The 17,761-nt window shown below is 44.7% G+C and overlaps 1 protein-coding gene across 1 annotated transcript in view; it reads right to left on the bottom strand.

Annotated features, from left to right (window-relative positions):
• Positions 1-333: 333 nt before the first annotated feature.
• Positions 334-17,761, bottom strand: part of LOC310989764 (integrin alpha-3-like) — a gene marked incomplete at its 5' end in the record, with an annotated part of 58,082 nt that continues 40,654 nt past the window's right edge. The window contains 10 exons of the mRNA XM_083976912.1: positions 334-492; positions 2,870-2,980; positions 3,759-3,884; positions 11,019-11,117; positions 12,944-13,054; positions 13,794-13,883; positions 13,938-13,997; positions 15,609-15,785; positions 17,025-17,127; positions 17,664-17,741. Coding sequence (XP_083833038.1) covers positions 2,876-2,980; positions 3,759-3,884; positions 11,019-11,117; positions 12,944-13,054; positions 13,794-13,883; positions 13,938-13,997; positions 15,609-15,785; positions 17,025-17,127; positions 17,664-17,741 — 949 coding nt within the window. The 3' untranslated portion in view covers positions 334-492; positions 2,870-2,875. The remainder of the gene's footprint in view (positions 493-2,869; positions 2,981-3,758; positions 3,885-11,018; positions 11,118-12,943; positions 13,055-13,793; positions 13,884-13,937; positions 13,998-15,608; positions 15,786-17,024; positions 17,128-17,663; positions 17,742-17,761) is intronic.

Here is a 17,761-nt window from a genome sequence, read left to right as displayed (position 1 = left end):
AGGTGCATGCTGGGAAATGTCTAACACACCAGCTGTTCAGAGGACGAAACTGTCGCCGGGCAACCTGCTATCTCCATCACACACACACACAAACACACACACACACACACACACACACCACACACACACACACACACACACACACACACACACACACACACACACACACACACACACACACACACACACACACACACACACACACACACACACACACACACACACACACGTGGCAGTGACGTCACTGTTTGGTCCGGTCTGAGTCAGTGTTTCTGTGACTTCCTGGTTCTGGGTGAGGGGGCGTGGCCTCTAATCAGGTGAGGGGGCGTGGCCTCTAATCAGGTGAGGGGGCGTGGCCTCTGACCAGGTGAGGGGGCGTGGCCTCTGATCAGGTGAGGGGGCGTGGCCTCTGACCAGGTGAACCGCTGCAGGTCGTCTTTACCCATAATCCTCCCTGGTGGAGCACCGCCGCCGCTGCACGAAGAAACCGCACTGCAGGAAACAGAGGAGGACAGGTGACATCAGGTAACCAGGCAACCAGGTATCCAGGCAACCAGGCAACCAGGTAACCAGGCAACCTGCTACCTATTGATTTATTGATTATTGATTACTGCTGCATCTGGAGCCAGATGTTGACACCTGGACCGTCTGAAGGACAAACAGCTGCTCCTGTCAGTGACATCACAGGAAGGTGAAGTGGGAGGAGCTTACACAGAGATCGATCAATACAGGTATTGATTGATCAGAACAGAAAAAGACTGGGAAGTGAAGAGGAGGGAAAAACAGACGCATCCCCAGTCAGTTACAGTTACAGTTACAGTCAGTTACAGTTACAGTTAGTAACACTATGGCTGTATTCTAAACCTCATACTCTCCTGCTAGTACGTACTGATTTGGCTAAAATGTAATATACATTACACAGTATGCGAACAAAAGCTAAATCTGCAGTATGTGAAAAGTTCCCGGATGTCGTACTGATTCAGGAAATATTTCCAGTATCTGACCAGTCTACATCGCGTACTGTATCCCACAATGCAATGCTCCCCTGACGTCTAACCGTAACCAAAGACGGTAGTGAAGTATCTTTGCCGTGTAGCGTAACTAATAAAATAAACCTTACTGCAGACTGATGTGTTGATTGTAAAACATGTATTTCTTGATGTAAATGTGGTGGTTTGTGTCCGTAGGCTCCAGAGCCCCGAGGCAGCGCTGCTCTTCTGTCCAATACACACAGGAAGCTTCACTTTACATTCACACTAACTAATGCTACTGATACAGCTGTTAGATTTCATCACTGAGACCAACATTTATCTCCTAGAAATAATGTAACCAGCTGGTGGTAAACCTCTAAAAACCTGCGGGTAAGTTAATTAGCGATGGTTTTCTCCCCCGGGATGAGGACGGAGGTTGGCCGGCCGAGCAGCTCTGCAGACCGGCTGCTGTGAAATGCATTCTGGGAAACTTGTATACTGTTACTGCGGTGTGAACGGTGTCGGTGCTGAAGTAGCAGCACTACATTCAGTATGTGGTATACAGGACATACTAACGCAGCTCTGGCTCTTCCTGTGGGTCAGTAACCGTAGTAACAGTAGTAGTGTTCAGTTTAATTAATAAGATTCAGATAAAAAAGTTAAAAACAGTTAAAAAGGATTTGATGTGTTTAATTTAATATATTTTATGATGTTTCATTTGAGTAAGTTAAAAACAAGTGAGTCAAATAGCAGTACCGCCATCTACTGGTGATTTTGGTTCAGCGGCTTTGTCAATGTGTAAGCGACCACCAGGGGGGTTCTCGCTGCTGGTGGGATTCTATGCTGTTGTCTTGGTGCTCCGGAAACGGTATAGGGGTTATGAGTGTCGTCACACGCCACTTTCTGTGTTACACACGCACGCCAAGCCTTACCCGAGTACTCGCCGGGGTTGGGGAAATCAAAGAAATAAAGGACATGGTATGTAATTTAAATACAGTATGTTGATGCGACATCGTTTTCATGCGATTGTGTGCGTAGATGCAACTTTGACTGTGGTGTTTGTTTAGCCACTGCCAGAAGAGATGTGTGTGGAGTGGATACGTTTTGAAGCAAAGAGTTTACGCCCTTGGTAGGCGAAATGAGGTAAATGTTTGTTTGTTTATTTGTTTATATGGGTTGACGGCTACAATGAATTGTTTTTATGAATGAAGTGTTGTTAAACCGTATGAATAAGGATGAGGAGCGGGAGTCTGTATTACATTTATTGTGCAGTATGTTTTTAATATTGGCAATCATGTAATTAAATCTTTTCATGTGTTTTTAGTTTCACGGTGCCAAAGAGGAAATAAAAGTTGTGCACCAGTCGAGCTCCAGCCTGTGTCTTGAATGCCGAGGGACCGTAACACAATGTTTGAATAAAACCTTTATGCAGGAAGTGACAGAAAAAACAACAACAAAGAAGTTCAGAGCAGCACATTTGTCAGCTTGTAGCTATGACTAGCCACTCCAGCATACATCTTCCAGTTGCATCGTCGCTACGTGTTGTTTACATGTGAATGTAACATGGTTATATGCTGGAGTCTGAAGTGGCAGAATATTACCGGTTCATTGTGTACTTATTTGTGTTATGTGTTTCAGATGCATTTAGCCTACTTTGAGGGAGCTATTTAGCTAGCCATGCTAGGCTTTGGTAATTGTTTATTTTATGGTTTATGCATCTCCATAAATGCAATATTCATGACTGTATTATTTTGTTTGGAGTGAAGAGTTTAGCTGCCGGTCAACACATGCACGCTACGCATCAACACAGGCACGCTACGCATTGAGGACAGAACAAGTAGTAATAGTATTAGTAGTAGTAATAGTAACAGTAATAGTAGTAACAGTAGTAGTAGTACCAGTACTCAGAGCTGCTGGTCCAGCCTCTCTGACGGTTGGCTCTTCATCCGGGCCGTCTGGGTCTGGGCCTGGTACAGTTCTCTGGTGCTGGCTCTCCTGAAGAAGCCACACTGGACAACAGGGGGGAGGGGGGGGGGGGGGGGGGGGGGGCAAGGCAGGGCAGTTTTATTAGTATAGCCTGTTTTTACCAGCAGTTTGTCTCAAAGGGCTTTACATCCCATCATAACAACATCCTCTGTCCTTAGACCCTCACATCCACTGAGGAGAAACTCCATGGAAAACCCTTTTACCAGGGAAAACCAGGAGAAAGCTCAGGATGAGCAACAGAGGAGGGACCATCACCCAGGACATAGATGTTGTTACAGACAAGAAAACAGTTTATAACAGAGAATGTGAGAAACATGGAAATGTTAACAAGAGTTAAGATACAAGATAAGATACAAGATATTGTGCTATTTGCATCATGATCAAGCTGCCTGTCTGTGTTTTATCTGTCTATGTGATGTCTGCATCCCAGAGTGTATAGTACAGGATGTGCTGATGTAGCCTGTTGTGTGTGATTACTGGTGTGTTGCATGTGCTGCTCTTGTATGTTTCTATGTGCTGTCTCTGCATGACTGTACTGATGCCTACCTGTTCTACCTGTTCTATCCCTAGTGATTCTTTTTAATCATTGTGTTGTAATATACTGTTGTTGTTGTTTTTTAGGATGCCCATTGTCATGTGGCCGGGGACTACAGCAGGTCATTAGCCTGCTGGCTAAAGCTAAAGCTAAAGCTAAAGCCCTTTTTACTGTTTTTAATGCAGTTGATTAATTGGGATTGTCCACGTACAATAAAACAATAAAGTAAAGTAAAGTTGTGGGGCCTGAGGTTCTGCTGCGTTTACCTTCCACAGCAGGAGGCAGATGAGCGCCAGCAGGCCGACGCCCACCAGCACCGCCACCGCCACCGTCCACAGGGGGGCGCTGCCGTCCGGCGCCCGGCCCCCGTCTGGGTAGATCAGGACCTCCACCTGCAGAGACACAGACCGTGTGACGAGCCCGGTTTACACCCGATCACACCGGGATTGGTCCTGGTGGTGTAATGCGTTAGCTACTTGGATGTAAAATGTCGATAAAAAGTTGTGGAGCCCTTGAACCGAATTATGTTATACAACAAAGAAACATGGTCAGTTTTAAAATGAAATTAAGAGATTATTATTTTGATCGCAATTTTGACCATTAGTAGCCTACTTGTAAAACTGGGTCCTGGTATCCTTGTTGTGTAGTGATTCAATGTAGGAGCGGGTTGTAGTATATTGATACTATAACTGCTTAGCTGATATATGTTATACTGTTTGTGTTTAACCACCGCCATCTAGTGGTCATTTGGTAATACAGGAATACCCGGATGGTAATACAGAAATGCCCGGATGTTTACTGGTTTGAGTTGTCTGAGAACTGCAATAAACAAGTGCAGACGGTTGCAAGTTGGCTCCGTGTTCCGTATCTGTTATGGATATATTAACAGTGTTATATTAGAGCAAAGTTATTACAGTGGCGACGAGGATGGGATTCCTTTCAAGTCGGAAGGGAATTCCAGTTGCAGTGCAAGGAAATTAAGGCGTTACACGGAGGTAACAGAACTTTGCAAACTAGCGCTAGCAAGACTAGCTAAGCTAACGTCCACGGAGCAGCATGGCCATGTTCATCGGAAATCTCGGCGAATACAAGGAAGGTCAAGAAGACTTCGAGTCATACCTCGAGAGGTTTGAGCAATGGATGATCGTAAACGATGTGGAGGAAGATAAACAAGCCAACGTTTTCCTGTCTGTAATAGGTGCAGTAGCCTATGGACTATTAAAAAACCTCTGCATACCAGATAAGCCAAGTAGCCTCTCCTATGAAGTGCTAAGTGAAAAACTATCATCCCATTACAAACCGAAACCGCTAGTTATCGCGGAACGATTCAAATTTCAAAAAAGGAATCAGCAAGAAAATGAGTCCGTGTCGGATTATGTTGTGGCGTTAAAGCAGCTGTCCACCCACTGTGAATTTGGTCCCCATTTAGACGAAGCACTGAGGGACAGATTTGTTAGTGGATTGAGAGTGGAGGCTATTCAGAGAAAGTTGCTCACGGAGCAAGATCTGACATTTGCAAAAGCATGTGGACTATCTTTATCAATGGAAATGGCATCGAGGAATACGTTGGAGTTCGCAAGCAAAATGAAAGGACCTGCCACGGTGAATAGGATTGACAACAAGAGAACAAGCAAAGGTGTGTGGAAAAGCAAATCAGCCACCAGCGAATGGAAAGGTAAAGCCACAAGTGACAATTCCAGACCACAGAGAACAGAAAATCACCAGCCCTGTTACCGATGTGGCGGTAGAAATCATGCAGCGCAGGTATGTAGGTATAAAACAGAGACATGCCACAAGTGTTCAAAAGTAGGACACATAGCAAGGATGTGTAAAACTAAAAATAGGCAAGGACATACACAGTATGTAACTGAAAATAAAAATGAGACAGCAGGAAACGGTGATGATGAACTGTTTGGGTCATATCCCATGAATGCCGTGTATCCCACACATACTGTTGGAAATGGAAAGAAGGAAATTACAGTACATGTCCAATTAGAAGGAACTCCTCTAGAGATGCAGCTTGACACAGGAGCTGCTGTAACACTTGTTTCTGAAATAGTGTATAAGAAGCATCTCTCTCATCTGCCACTGAAAGAAAGTAAAGTGCAGCTGTCAACCTTTTCCGGTGAGAACATTCCCTTGATGGGACAAGTGACTGTAAATGCAAAATATGGGAACCAGAGTGGTGATCTACCCCTAGTGATCGTGAAGGGTAACAGACCAGCCCTCCTTGGCCGTAACTGGCTCACAAACTTCAAACTAGACTGGGCCAGCATCTTCTCAGTTATACCAGCAGGGGGCTGTAATAACGCAGATGTGGAGGCAGTGTTGCAGAGATACAAAGCAGTGTTTTCTGAGGAGCTTGGCACTATTCGTGAGTTTAAGGCCAGCATCACAGTAAAGCCAAATACCAAACCGGTCTTCAGGAAGGCCAGACCAGTGCCATATGCACTAAAGGATGCAGTTGAGAAAGAGTTAACCCGGCTAGAAAAAGCAGGCATTATCTCCAAGATAGAACATAGTCAGTGGGCTGCGCCGATAGTAGTGGTACCCAAATCAGACAAGTCAATTCGTATCTGTGGAGACTATAAGGTCACAGTAAATCAGAGTGTGGAAGAGGAGAGCTATCCACTACCGAACGTTGAAGACCTCTTCGCCACACTGGCTGGGGGCACTCTCTTCAGCAAGTTAGACCTGTCACATGCTTACCAACAGCTTGAGTTAGAGAAAGACTCAGAAAAGTATTTGACAATAAATACTCACAAAGGACTGTATGTCTATCATAGACTTTCATATGGAGTGTCTAGTGCGCCTTCTATGTTTCAGAATGTGATGGACCAGATCCTCCAAGGCTTAGAGCACGTGACCTGCTTTTTGGATGACATATTGGTCACAGGAAAAACAAGAGCTGAACACCTGAGGAACCTGGAGGAGGTACTGAGCCGCCTGGAGAGCTACGGGGTGAGAGTGAAAAGAGCAAAATGTGACTTCATGCAGGAGAAAGTAGAATACCTGGGGCATCTGATAGATAGGGAGGGACTGCACCCCACTGAGACAAAGGTTGCCGCCATAGTTAATGCACCCCAGCCTACAAACGTCACAGAGCTACGGTCATTTTTAGGGCTGTTAAACTATTACGGTCGGTTCATGAAAGACCTGTCGACTGTACTGCAGCCGCTACATCAACTTCTAAAGAAGGAAATTGATTGGAAATGGACTCCTGAATGTGCAGCAGCATTCAAAGATGCAAAAGAACAGTTAGTGAAGAGCTCAGTAGTAGTTCACTATGACACCAAGAAACCCCTGAGGTTAGCTTCAGATGCATCCCCTTATGGGATAGGGGCAGTCATGTCTCACATAATGGAAAATGGGGATGAGAAACCTATCGCCTTTGCGTCGCGTACATTGACAGAGGCAGAAAGTAAATATAGTCAGATAGAGAAAGAGGCTTTGGCCATAATTTTTGGCGTGACCAAATTTCATAAATACTTGTATGGCCGCAAGTTCAGTTTAATAACTGACCACAAGCCCCTCCTTGCCATTTTGGGACCCAAGTCTGAAATTCCCACATTAGCTGCCTTACGAATGCAACGATGGGCGCTGAGACTGATGGCTTATGACTACAGTATAGAGTACAGAACGTCAGCAGACAATGCAAACGCAGATGCGTTATCTAGACTGCCGGGGAAGGAAAAGGATAATACAGCGGAGGAGAACAGTATCTTCTATTTCTCAGTAGTGGATGAGCTCCCCGTGCAGGCCACAGAGATCGCACAGAGCACTCTCAAGGACCCAGTCCTATGCAAGGTACTGGAGCTGACTCGGTCCGGATGGCCAAGTCATATCAAGGATGAGAGACTGAAACCATACTTTACCCGAAAGAATGAACTGTCTGTGGAACAAGGTTGTATTCTGTGGGGAATTCGAGTTATCATTCCACCAGCACACCGAGAGCGACTACTGCATGATCTACACCAAGGCCACCCTGGAGGGTGCAAGATGAAGGCCTTGGCCAGGAGCTACTTGTGGTGGCCCCAGTTAGACAGTGAAATAGAACATGCAGTACAACAATGTGATGCCTGTCAGAGTGTAAGGAAACTACCAGCAGCCGCACCACTACACTGCTGGCAGTGGCCGACTAGGGTTTGGCAGAGGATACATATTGACTTTGCAGAGAAAGATCAACACCACTTCTTAGTATTAGTGGACAGTCATTCGAAATGGCTTGAGGTAATCGCCATGGCAACAACCACAGCCGCCAAAACGATTGAGGTTTTGCGGAACATCTTTTCTTCCTACGGTCTCCCTGAGGAGATTGTTTCCGACAACGGTCCTCAATTTACTTCGCAGGAGTACAAGACATTCCTGCTAAGCAACGGCATAAAACAGACTTTGGTACCAGCTTACCATCCCGCTTCCAATGGAGCTGCAGAGCGAGCGGTTCAGACAGTGAAAGCGTCACTGCTGAAACAAGTGCTCGATGAAAAGAAACAAAATGTCACGATAACAATGCAGCACAGGCTCGCAAACTTCCTGATGTCATACAGGAGTACACCACACAGCGTCACAGGATGCGCACCAGCTGAACTGTTCCTCAAACGTCAAATCAGGACCAGGTTCAGCTTACTGAAACCAGATCTTGCTCGAGTGGTGGAAGCAAAACAACAAAAGCAGAAAGACTACCATGATCAAACCGCCTCCAAGCTGAGACATCTGTCTGAGGGTGACTCAGTCCTGATCCGAAATTTCCGCGGAGGAAAGGAGAGGTGGACGAAAGGAACAGTGGAAAAAAGACTCGGACCAGTCACCTACCTGGTATGGAACGGAGTGAGCCGACGCTCAGTCCACATCGACCATCTGCTGTACAACCGACCGTCCAGTCCAGAGACATTGGAGTTTCCGGATGAGCAGCGGGACGTCACAAACAACTACCCTGCGGTGGTTCATGCGGACTTGGGGGGGAAAGGCACACCTGGAGCAGTAGGTGGTAGCCCGTACTCACCTGAAGAGACACCATTGAAACGTATGCAGACTAAAGAGACACTTGTAACACCTTCACCAGGCTCAGTGGCCTGTGACAAGGCAGTTACACCTGCCAAACGAGCAGCAAGTTCCCCAGAGGTGCTTGGGCGCAGGTACCCTGGGAGAGAAAGAGCGCCTCCTAAACGACTGAACTTGTGATCAGTCAGTGGTGAGGAACGTTGTTCCTAAAGTAAAAGAGTTCCTGTTCATACAAAAATGTGAAAAAGAGTTCCTGAGACTGAAATGTAAAAGACTGAAATTCTGGGTCTAATGGTTGTGTTAGCAGTAATAATTAAGTTACAATTTTGTAAGTAAAATAATTAATTTACTGTAGCAAAGATAAAATTTAAGTAATGAGTTTATTCTTAATAGGAACTTCATAGTTTAAGGGGAAGGAGTGTAGTATATTGATACTATAACTGCTTAGCTGATATATGTTATACTGTTTGTGTTTAACCACCGCCATCTAGTGGTCATTTGGTAATACAGGAATACCCGGATGGTAATACAGAAATGCCCGGATGTTTACTGGTTTGAGTTGTCTGAGAACTGCAATAAACAAGTGCAGACGGTTGCAAGTTGGCTCCGTGTTCCGTATCTGTTATGGATATATTAACAGTGTTATATTAGAGCAAAGTTATTACACGGGTAACATATGTTAAGTGTTTGTCTTGGATGTTTTGTTTTGTTTTGTTGTGTTTTTTTTTTTTTCTTGTATTGAGTATGTGTTTTCTGTATGTATTTTTGTTTTATGTATTAATGTATTTTATGTGTTAATGGTTTGTATTTGTCATTTATTATGATGAAAAGACCCCAGGAAGAATAGCTGCTGCGTGGCAAAAGCTAATGGGGATCTAAATAAACTAAACTAAACTAAACCGTGTCAACCCTGCCACTCTGAGATAGTTCTGTTGTACTGGGTATACTGGTACTAAACCTGAGTAGGGACTACACCACTGGGTGACTTCCTGTTGAGCTTCAGGTTGACTTGTTGTTTGTGCCGGCGAGTGAAATTAATGTCGACAACGTGATGATTTACGATCGGAAACTTTGTCGTTGTGTTTTATTTAGAAGATAGGATGCCCATGCCCATTTGTGTTATTTTTCTTCTCTCTCTCTCTCTGCAGGTGGCAATGCGTCGCCTAGCATTGTCACCTGCTGAGTAATCTGCAACACTGTAATTATAACTGCTGCTATACCCCCTACGGAGGTTATTGCCTATCGTCTTAAATGTTTATCGTTTTTAAATGTCTGATTGTAATTCTATTTATTTAAGTGTCATGGGACTACGGATGGAAACTAGCTCCTAGCTAAATCCGACATATTTACTGCAATTAATTGTTGTTTTTTTGTATGTTCATGAATATGTGAGGTCCCATTTCAAATAAACCTTTAAAAAAAAAAAAAAAAAAAAGAAATGTACCGGATGTCTGGTGCGTTTGACTTCCTGTGTGGTGCGATCTAATCCACATGGACCGATGCGTCACGGCGCCGCGCCCGCGAGGTGTCACATACGGCGTAGCCTCCGCTCCGACCTCGTTGCTACTGTCACATGGGTCAATAACGTGGCCCAGTCTGAACAGAGCCAGATGCCATTTGGACACTTGCTAAAAACAGTGTGGACAGTCAGCCCTAATATTGTATATTGTATGATATGAGAAGGAATCAGATTTGAATCAGATTTGCCTGCAGTCTGAACGCGGCCTGATTGGTCTGAATGGGTGTGAACCGCTGCAGCGATCCGGTGGAAACTGGTCTAGGAGCAGACAGGAAGCAGAACTTTATTTTACTTGTGGGTACTGCAGTGAAAAAGTGTATCCTGGTTAACTGGAAATCTGAAAACTCTCCATCAACTAGACACTGGATCAATGAGCTTGTGTCTTACTGCACGCCTGAAAAGATATTATATAACGTGAGAGGGAAGCATGCAGCCTTTGAAAACATCTGGGGCCCCTTCATAGACATTCTGCCTTCACTGGACTTCGCTGATAACGATGGTGCGACTCTTCCTGGATCAGCTTCAAATGATCCCTCTGTGATCCTTCCTGTATAAACTTGTTCATTGATGTGTTTATTGTGAATAGTGCGCTGATCTATATATATATGAATGTGTACAGAAGGGTTTATGTATAAATTATGGACGGTGTAAATATGTAAATGAAAGGAAATTGAAAACCATACAAGGGAAGAGGGTGGGGGGCGGGATGGGAAAGGTTCATGTGATATTTTTATTTTGTTTAGATTTTATATATGTTATTTTTTCTTATTATCATTTTTTCTTTTCTTATTATCTCTTCTGATGTTTAGAAATCATCCTTGTGGTGTATTTGTAAGATTATGTACAGTACGTTCTCTCTGTAAAATACGATCTATCTCATTGTAACGAACTGTAGATGCTTGTTGCTATGCACCATAAACATCCTGGAAGAGATTCTGTTCATAAAAAACTAATCTTTAAAAAAAAGAAGACAGGAAGCAGAATGCCTCCGGGCAGAGTCCGGTACCTCGGCGCTCCGAGACGCCATCTTGACGGTGGGTTTGTGTGTCTGCAGCTTCAGGGTGGCTCGGCCTCGCACCAACACCGACCTGGCTTCGCTGTAGTCCTGCAGGACAGAGAGCAGTGAATCCATCACCATCACCATGACGATGCACCACCATGATCCACCTCTTCTCTGGGTTTCAGAGTTTTACAGCTTTTATTCTGAAAGCACCAAAACCTAACGCTGCGTTCAAGACAACTCGTAACTCTGAATCTCCCAGTTGAAAACACTGCGAGCAGAGTTCGGAGTCGCCTCGAACGCAGCATCGGAGCAGCTGCTGGCGCCGCTTAGAGCTGGAAAAGAGAGTAAGGACACCACCATTGACTCCCGTGGTAAGGGTTTAAGGGTTTAAGGGTTTAAGGGTTTAAGGGTTTAAGGGGTTAAGGGTTTAAGGGTTTTTCCCCCTAGTGGCAGGATATGGGTATTGCAAAAGCGCCCAGAAAACCCATTCACTCCAATGTATGTGTGTTGGCCACTTGCTGCTAAATGGATGAAAACGGCCGTGTTTTTGTTTTTAGGTGTCTTGGTCATATCAAATTATACTTATAATTTGTTTATTACAAAATGTAGATTGAAACATTCATGTAGACAACTGTTTTTATTTATTTATTTATTTTACTCCTATGTGTTAAAGCAATACTTACCGATCTGGCATTTCACTCAGCACAGCACAAACATTTGAAAATCAACAGCTCCACCTCCCTCACAAGTCCCACCCACCTCTGCCTCCTGCCGCATCTCCACGAGCCCCCTCCCTCCCTGCTGCATGCGTTGGCATGGCAACGGTAAACAGAACAGGAACGCGAGTGAAACGGGAACAACACAAACAAACACAACACCGGAGTTTTAAACCGTATAAACGGACTCGGTGATGATGACTGATGAGTTTTATAATAAACTGTTGTTAGCCTACTGCTACTGGAGACGCAGGGGAAGTGATTGTTACAGACCTACAGTTCTCAACGAGCCGGGCTGGCGGCCGGACCAGCGCCACCTGATGCGCTGGTTCAGGCCGAAAATAAATCCAGACCGAGCCGAGTCGAGCCGCGCCGGTCCGGAGTTCAACCGGGTCCGGACCGCTGAGAACTCCCAGAGCTAACAGTAGCCTAGCCGTTAGCACAGAGCTAACAGTAGCTTAGCCCCCTAGCCGTTAGCACTGGATGCTTTATAGACACATGTGACTTCCTGTGTTTACGTATACTCTGACTCGGGGCTGCTGCTCACTATAATGTTACAATATCAGACATGAAACTCCGCGACCAGCTGCGGCTGCAGTTATTGGTCTTTTAAAAAACGATTTATTTCCAAAAACCTTCTTTCTTGTGTGTTGTGACTCTAGTCTCCTCTGCTCTGTGTCCTGCTACTGCTCTGTCAATAAGCGTTCTTCCTGGTCGGGAGGGGGGAGAGGAGGAGAGCGGTGCACAAAGTGATTACATATTAAGTAGGTTCGGTCGCTCGTCAAATCTTATTTATCGGACCGAATAATATTATTGGTCAGACTTTTCTCAGAATTATATGAGAATGAAAAAATGATGAGTTTTTAACCCTGTTGGGTTTCTCTTACATTTTAATGTATCATCAGATTATTAATAGCATTTTAACTTAGACAAAGAAATGTGCAAAAGTTCCAGAAAGGTAAGTATTGCTTTAATGTTTATCTGTAAAGGATCCTCAATGATGCTATTAACGTGGGTGATCTATAAATGTCCTTAAATTATAGAAAACACCACACTGCTCATTCACCAACAATGCAGAGATGTCAGTTCTTTAGTAAAACCCATATTCCTCCACCAGGAGGCGCTGCCATTGGACCGATGCTGTCCTTACTCTCTTTTATTCCAGAGCTCTAGTCGCTGCTCGCTCATCGAGGTCATAGAGGCTCCGCCCACCTCCATCATGGTGGCGTTCCACAGCCGCGCGGCGAGCGTCAGCGTGGCCGAGCGGCTCATGTTGGTCAGCGGACAGACGAAGGTCACGCACTCGGCGCCGTGGGAACAGTCCTGTGAACGACAGAAGGAGAATAGACTCAGTGGTGTAGGCCACGCCCCCAAACCGCCCACTTCCTGTTGTTCAGCTCCATAGACCAGAGCAGCTTTTTTATGCAAATGAGAATGACTGATGCATCCTGGGTAATTTAGGGGCAGCACCCGGCATTTTTACATTGCACTCAGTGGCTTTTTGTGTTTTGATGGAGCGTAGACTAACTAACAATCAATCTGAATGTTTTATTTTGTGTTTCTTTTGTAGCACTATGTCTCATAATTATTTTGACACCCTCTTTGAAACCCACCGTTCACGCTATCTTGAAAAACTACAATGAATGAATCTAGCGGTATGCTCCTTTAGCCTCCCACAGTGATCAATGACTCCACACAGTGGCCAGAAATGTCTGAATGAATCTACGGTATGCTCCTTTAGCCTCCCACAGTGATCAATGACTCCACACAGTGGCCAGAAATGTCTGAATGAATCTACGGTATGCTCCTTTAGGCCAGAAATGTCTGACCCAGACATCTACACGTATTTGGTGGAATCACCGGGAGGTTTTGGCTCAGTGTTGTCTGTAAACAGCCTGTTAGTAGACAACTTTGTGTTAGTTAGTTTGTCAATAAGCCAGTTAGGCTGAACTTTACAATGGAGGGATGCCGGGCGCCTAAATTACCCAGGATGCATCAGTCATTCTCATTTGCATAAAAATGCCGCTCTGGTCTATGGCTCAGCTCGCTGTGATGTCACTACCAGAGTGTAGGACGTCTTCCTCGGTCCCTGCAGGTGGAGGACGGGCGGTCTCATCTCACTCTGCTCCTCTGGCTCCTCCTCCTCCTCTAGGCTCCTCCCCCTCTCCTTTGGCTCCTCCTCTTCCTCTAGGCTCCTCCTCCTTACCTCCTTCTTTAGCTCCTCCCCCTCCCCCTCTAGGCTCCTCCCACTCTCCTCCGGTGACAGCTGAGGGAACACGAGCAAAAACTTTCGTTTCTAGGCAAGGCATCTTTATTCATATAGCACTAGGGCTGTCAATCTTCCCCCGAAATCAAGTTCGAATTTCTAACCCATCTTATGTTAAATATTCGACTAATATTCGAATTTTTTATGTTTTTTTAATTTATTTTTTTAATCTCATTATGGGGGGGGGGGGGGGGGGGGGGGGGGAACGAACCTGCAGCAGAACGAACCTGCATAGGAGCTGTCCATGGTTACTTAACTAAAAGTCTCTAAGTGTTAAACAAAGAGAACTATGGAAAAATAACTTATCTTGACGTGAACCATATGTTGCGGTAAAAAAAAGAAAAAAAAAGAAGGATCGTTGATTCGGTGGAAACCCGGCTTCACAGGCGGGGGCGGCGCCCCCCCTCCTCGCGGGGGCTGCAGGGAGGGCACAGAGTAACTTGTGGTGCAACAGATCACAGCTGATCCGTGATCAGCACACAAGTGGTCCGCGGATCGATCAATAAAAAAAAAAAAAGGTGTGTGTAGAGTGGGGACGCATACGCGCACCGTGGCGGCCGAATGAACGGGCAATTTAAAAAAAACTCTGCTTGTATATTTGAAGCTGCAGCTTTACTTTGTGCACAACAATAACTGCATGTTGTTTTATCAACATGTGTACTACTCTGAACGTCGCGACGCACTACGTTAATTTGCCTCATTAAAAACATTCGAACGTCAGTTTCCACCATCGAATGTTCTCATTTTGACTGACATTCGAATTGTATTCGAATAGCGAAGTTCGTTCTGACAGCCCTATATAGCACATTTCATACCAAGGCAACTCAATGTGCTTTACATAAAGACAAAACATTAAAAAAAAGAAACAGAACATAACTATCTATCTATCTATCTATCTATCTATCTATCTATCTATCTATCGATCTATCTATCTATCTATCTATCTATCTATCTATCTATCCATCCATCCATCCATCCATCCATCCATCCATCCATCCATCCATCCATCCATCCATCCATCCATCCATCCATCCATCCATCCATCCATCCATCCATCTATCTATCTATCTATCTATATATATATATATCCATCTATCCATCTATCTATCTATCTATCTATCTATCTATCTATCTATCTATCTATCTATCTATCTATCAGCAAAAACTGCATAAAAACAAAAAACACAGAGTTGAAAGCAGGAGCAAAAAGAAAAAGTAAAAGAAAAGAAAATAGATAAAGTTTAAAGTTGTTAAAAAGAGCTCAGCTATCAGCACACCAAGGTTTCGGACCTGGTCTTTAGTTTCTAAAGACAGTGACTCAAGGTGTTTACTGACAGCAACCCTCTTCTCTTTATCTCTTTATCTCTTTATTTATATCAAAAACAATGATCTCAGTTTTTTCTTGATTTAACTTTAGGAGATGTTGGTTCATCCTATGTTTGACTTGCTCTAAACAGTGACACAATGACTCTATTGGACTGCAGTCATCTGGAGACAGTGTGAGATATATCTGTGTGTCATCTGCATAAAAGTTGACATTAGAGTTCTGCAGAACTTGAGCCAGAGGCAGCATAAATAGAAGAGGTCCAAGACTGCCGTTGCTACGGTTACCGTGAGGCGGAGGGGGTTGACGATGTGGCCGGGCGGGGAGCAGCGAGGCTCCGCGGCGCCGTCCACTCGGATCTCTGTGAGGTAGAGCAGCCACTTCCCGTTGGACACCGCCCTCGGCCAATCAAACTGCACCGCCAGGTTGCCGAGGCGACCCAGAGGCTTCCCGGTGATGGTGACCTGCAGGGGGAGGAGGGGGGGGGGGGGGGTCACATCTGAGCTGTGTTCGAAATCATCCACTCAATCACTCCCTCTCCACTACATCAACACTGCAAAAACTCTATGTCTCTACAAGAATATTTGTCTCATTTCTAGTCAAAACTAAACTCTTTCCACTTAAAATAAGACTCATCACCTAAAAATGAACTTGTTTTTAGATCATTTTCACTTGTTTCAAACTAATTTTCACTTGAAATAAGTAGAAAAATCTGCCAGTGAAAGCAAGTTTTTTGTGCTTGTAATAAGAAAGAAAAACTTGCTCCACTATCAGATTTTTCTACTTATTTCAAGTGAAAATCAGCTTGAAAGAAGTAAAAAGTGTCTAAAAACAAGCTGCTTTTTATGTGATGAGTCTTATTTTAAGTAGAATGAGATTTGTTTTGACTAGAAATAAGACAAATATTCTTGGTAAGATTTTGAGTTTTTGCAGTGATGTAGACGATGTAGGGAACGAGGAGGAGGATTCAGACGCTACACGGTGTCTCTCTGGATGTGGTTGCGTCAGCTGATGCTCCAGCTGTTAGCGTGTTAGCGTGTTAGCCTACTGCTGTGACGGAAGCAGACGCACCTAGAATCATGTAAACAAACCGGACACATAAAATAAAATAAGAAAAACCGGCACTAGTGGGAACATTAGAGGATGTGATTCTGTGTGGTTGTGTTTCTTTACAATAAACTGTTGAAATATCGGAAGTTTGGTTTGGTCGACTACTGTTGTGTGTCCCGACCGTGAGCCGTAACGGCTCTGTGGCTATTAGCTTAGCTGGTTAGCTGGTATTTCCTCCATATTCTACTACAGTTAATTTATGAGATTGATTTAATGCTGCCTGTTATTATGGGATGCTGCTGTCCAACTCCTGCTGCTCAGGCAAACGGAGCCAAGAGTTTACTGCTAAATAACCTAAAGAAATCCTAGCTAACATGCTAATTAGCTTGCTGCTCTTCTCTGGCAAAACACGACTGCATTGCATTGTGGGATACATACGGGAGTAGAAAGTAGTTTTGCGGTGCATTGTGGGTGTTTTGTCGTCCACTACACAGTGGATGAAATTAATAACGGAGAATTTGAACAACACTACAACATGTTGAACACTATAAAGTTAGTGAACTACATCTGTGATAGGAGGAGATTTACTACACAGCTCTGGTCTGTTTCCACTCAGAGGTCAAAGGTCAGAGGTCAGGCGGAGGCAGACTGACCTGGAAGGTGAAGAGCAGCAGAGCGCCAACGTCCTCCGTCCTCTTCATGGACGACTCGCCGCTCACACGGCCGCTGAAGAAGGCGGGGCCTGGTGAAGCCAGCCTATCAGGACACAGTCAGGTGTTAGGGGTCAGAGGTCAGGGGTCAGAGGTCAGAGCATACAGTAGATATATACACGTAGATGTCTCCTCTGACGCTGCTGTCCATTGGAACGATGCGTCAACGCGGCGGCCATCTTGGTGAGGGGGAAGCCGTGTCTACTTCCTGCATCAGAGGTCTATCAACCATTAACATCACCACAACTCTCTGAATATTCAACCGATGTTCAAGCCGTTTGGTTTATTATAAATGTCAGACAGATATTTATGATATAACGGCAAAAAAATAAAGATAAATATATACTGTATATATATATATATATATTATGTATTAACATACACTTATATACTAAGGGTCTGACTGCTTGTCTATGGTCAGAAACCCCTCACCAAGATGGCGGCCGTGTTGACACGCCTGACGAGGCCGAATGCAGCGTCTACGTGTCTATGGGGTCAGGGGTCAGAGGTCAGAGGTCAGAGGTCAGAGGTCAGAGGTCAGAGGTCAGAGGTCAGAGGTCAACCTGGTATCCCTGGACTTACAGAGTGATGGACGACTGCAGAGAGATCTCTATCACCATGGAGACGGACAGCGGAGTCAGGTCTGACTGTTCACTGAGACTGAAGAGACACGGAGTCAG

The sequence above is a fragment of the Trachurus trachurus genome (genome assembly GCF_905171665.1).
Source record: "Trachurus trachurus genome assembly, chromosome: 8".
In the NCBI taxonomy this organism is placed as follows: Eukaryota; Metazoa; Chordata; class Actinopteri; order Carangiformes; family Carangidae; genus Trachurus; species Trachurus trachurus.
The sequence above is the reverse complement of the archived record's forward strand: the minus strand, read 5'-3'. Positions and strand labels throughout refer to the sequence as shown.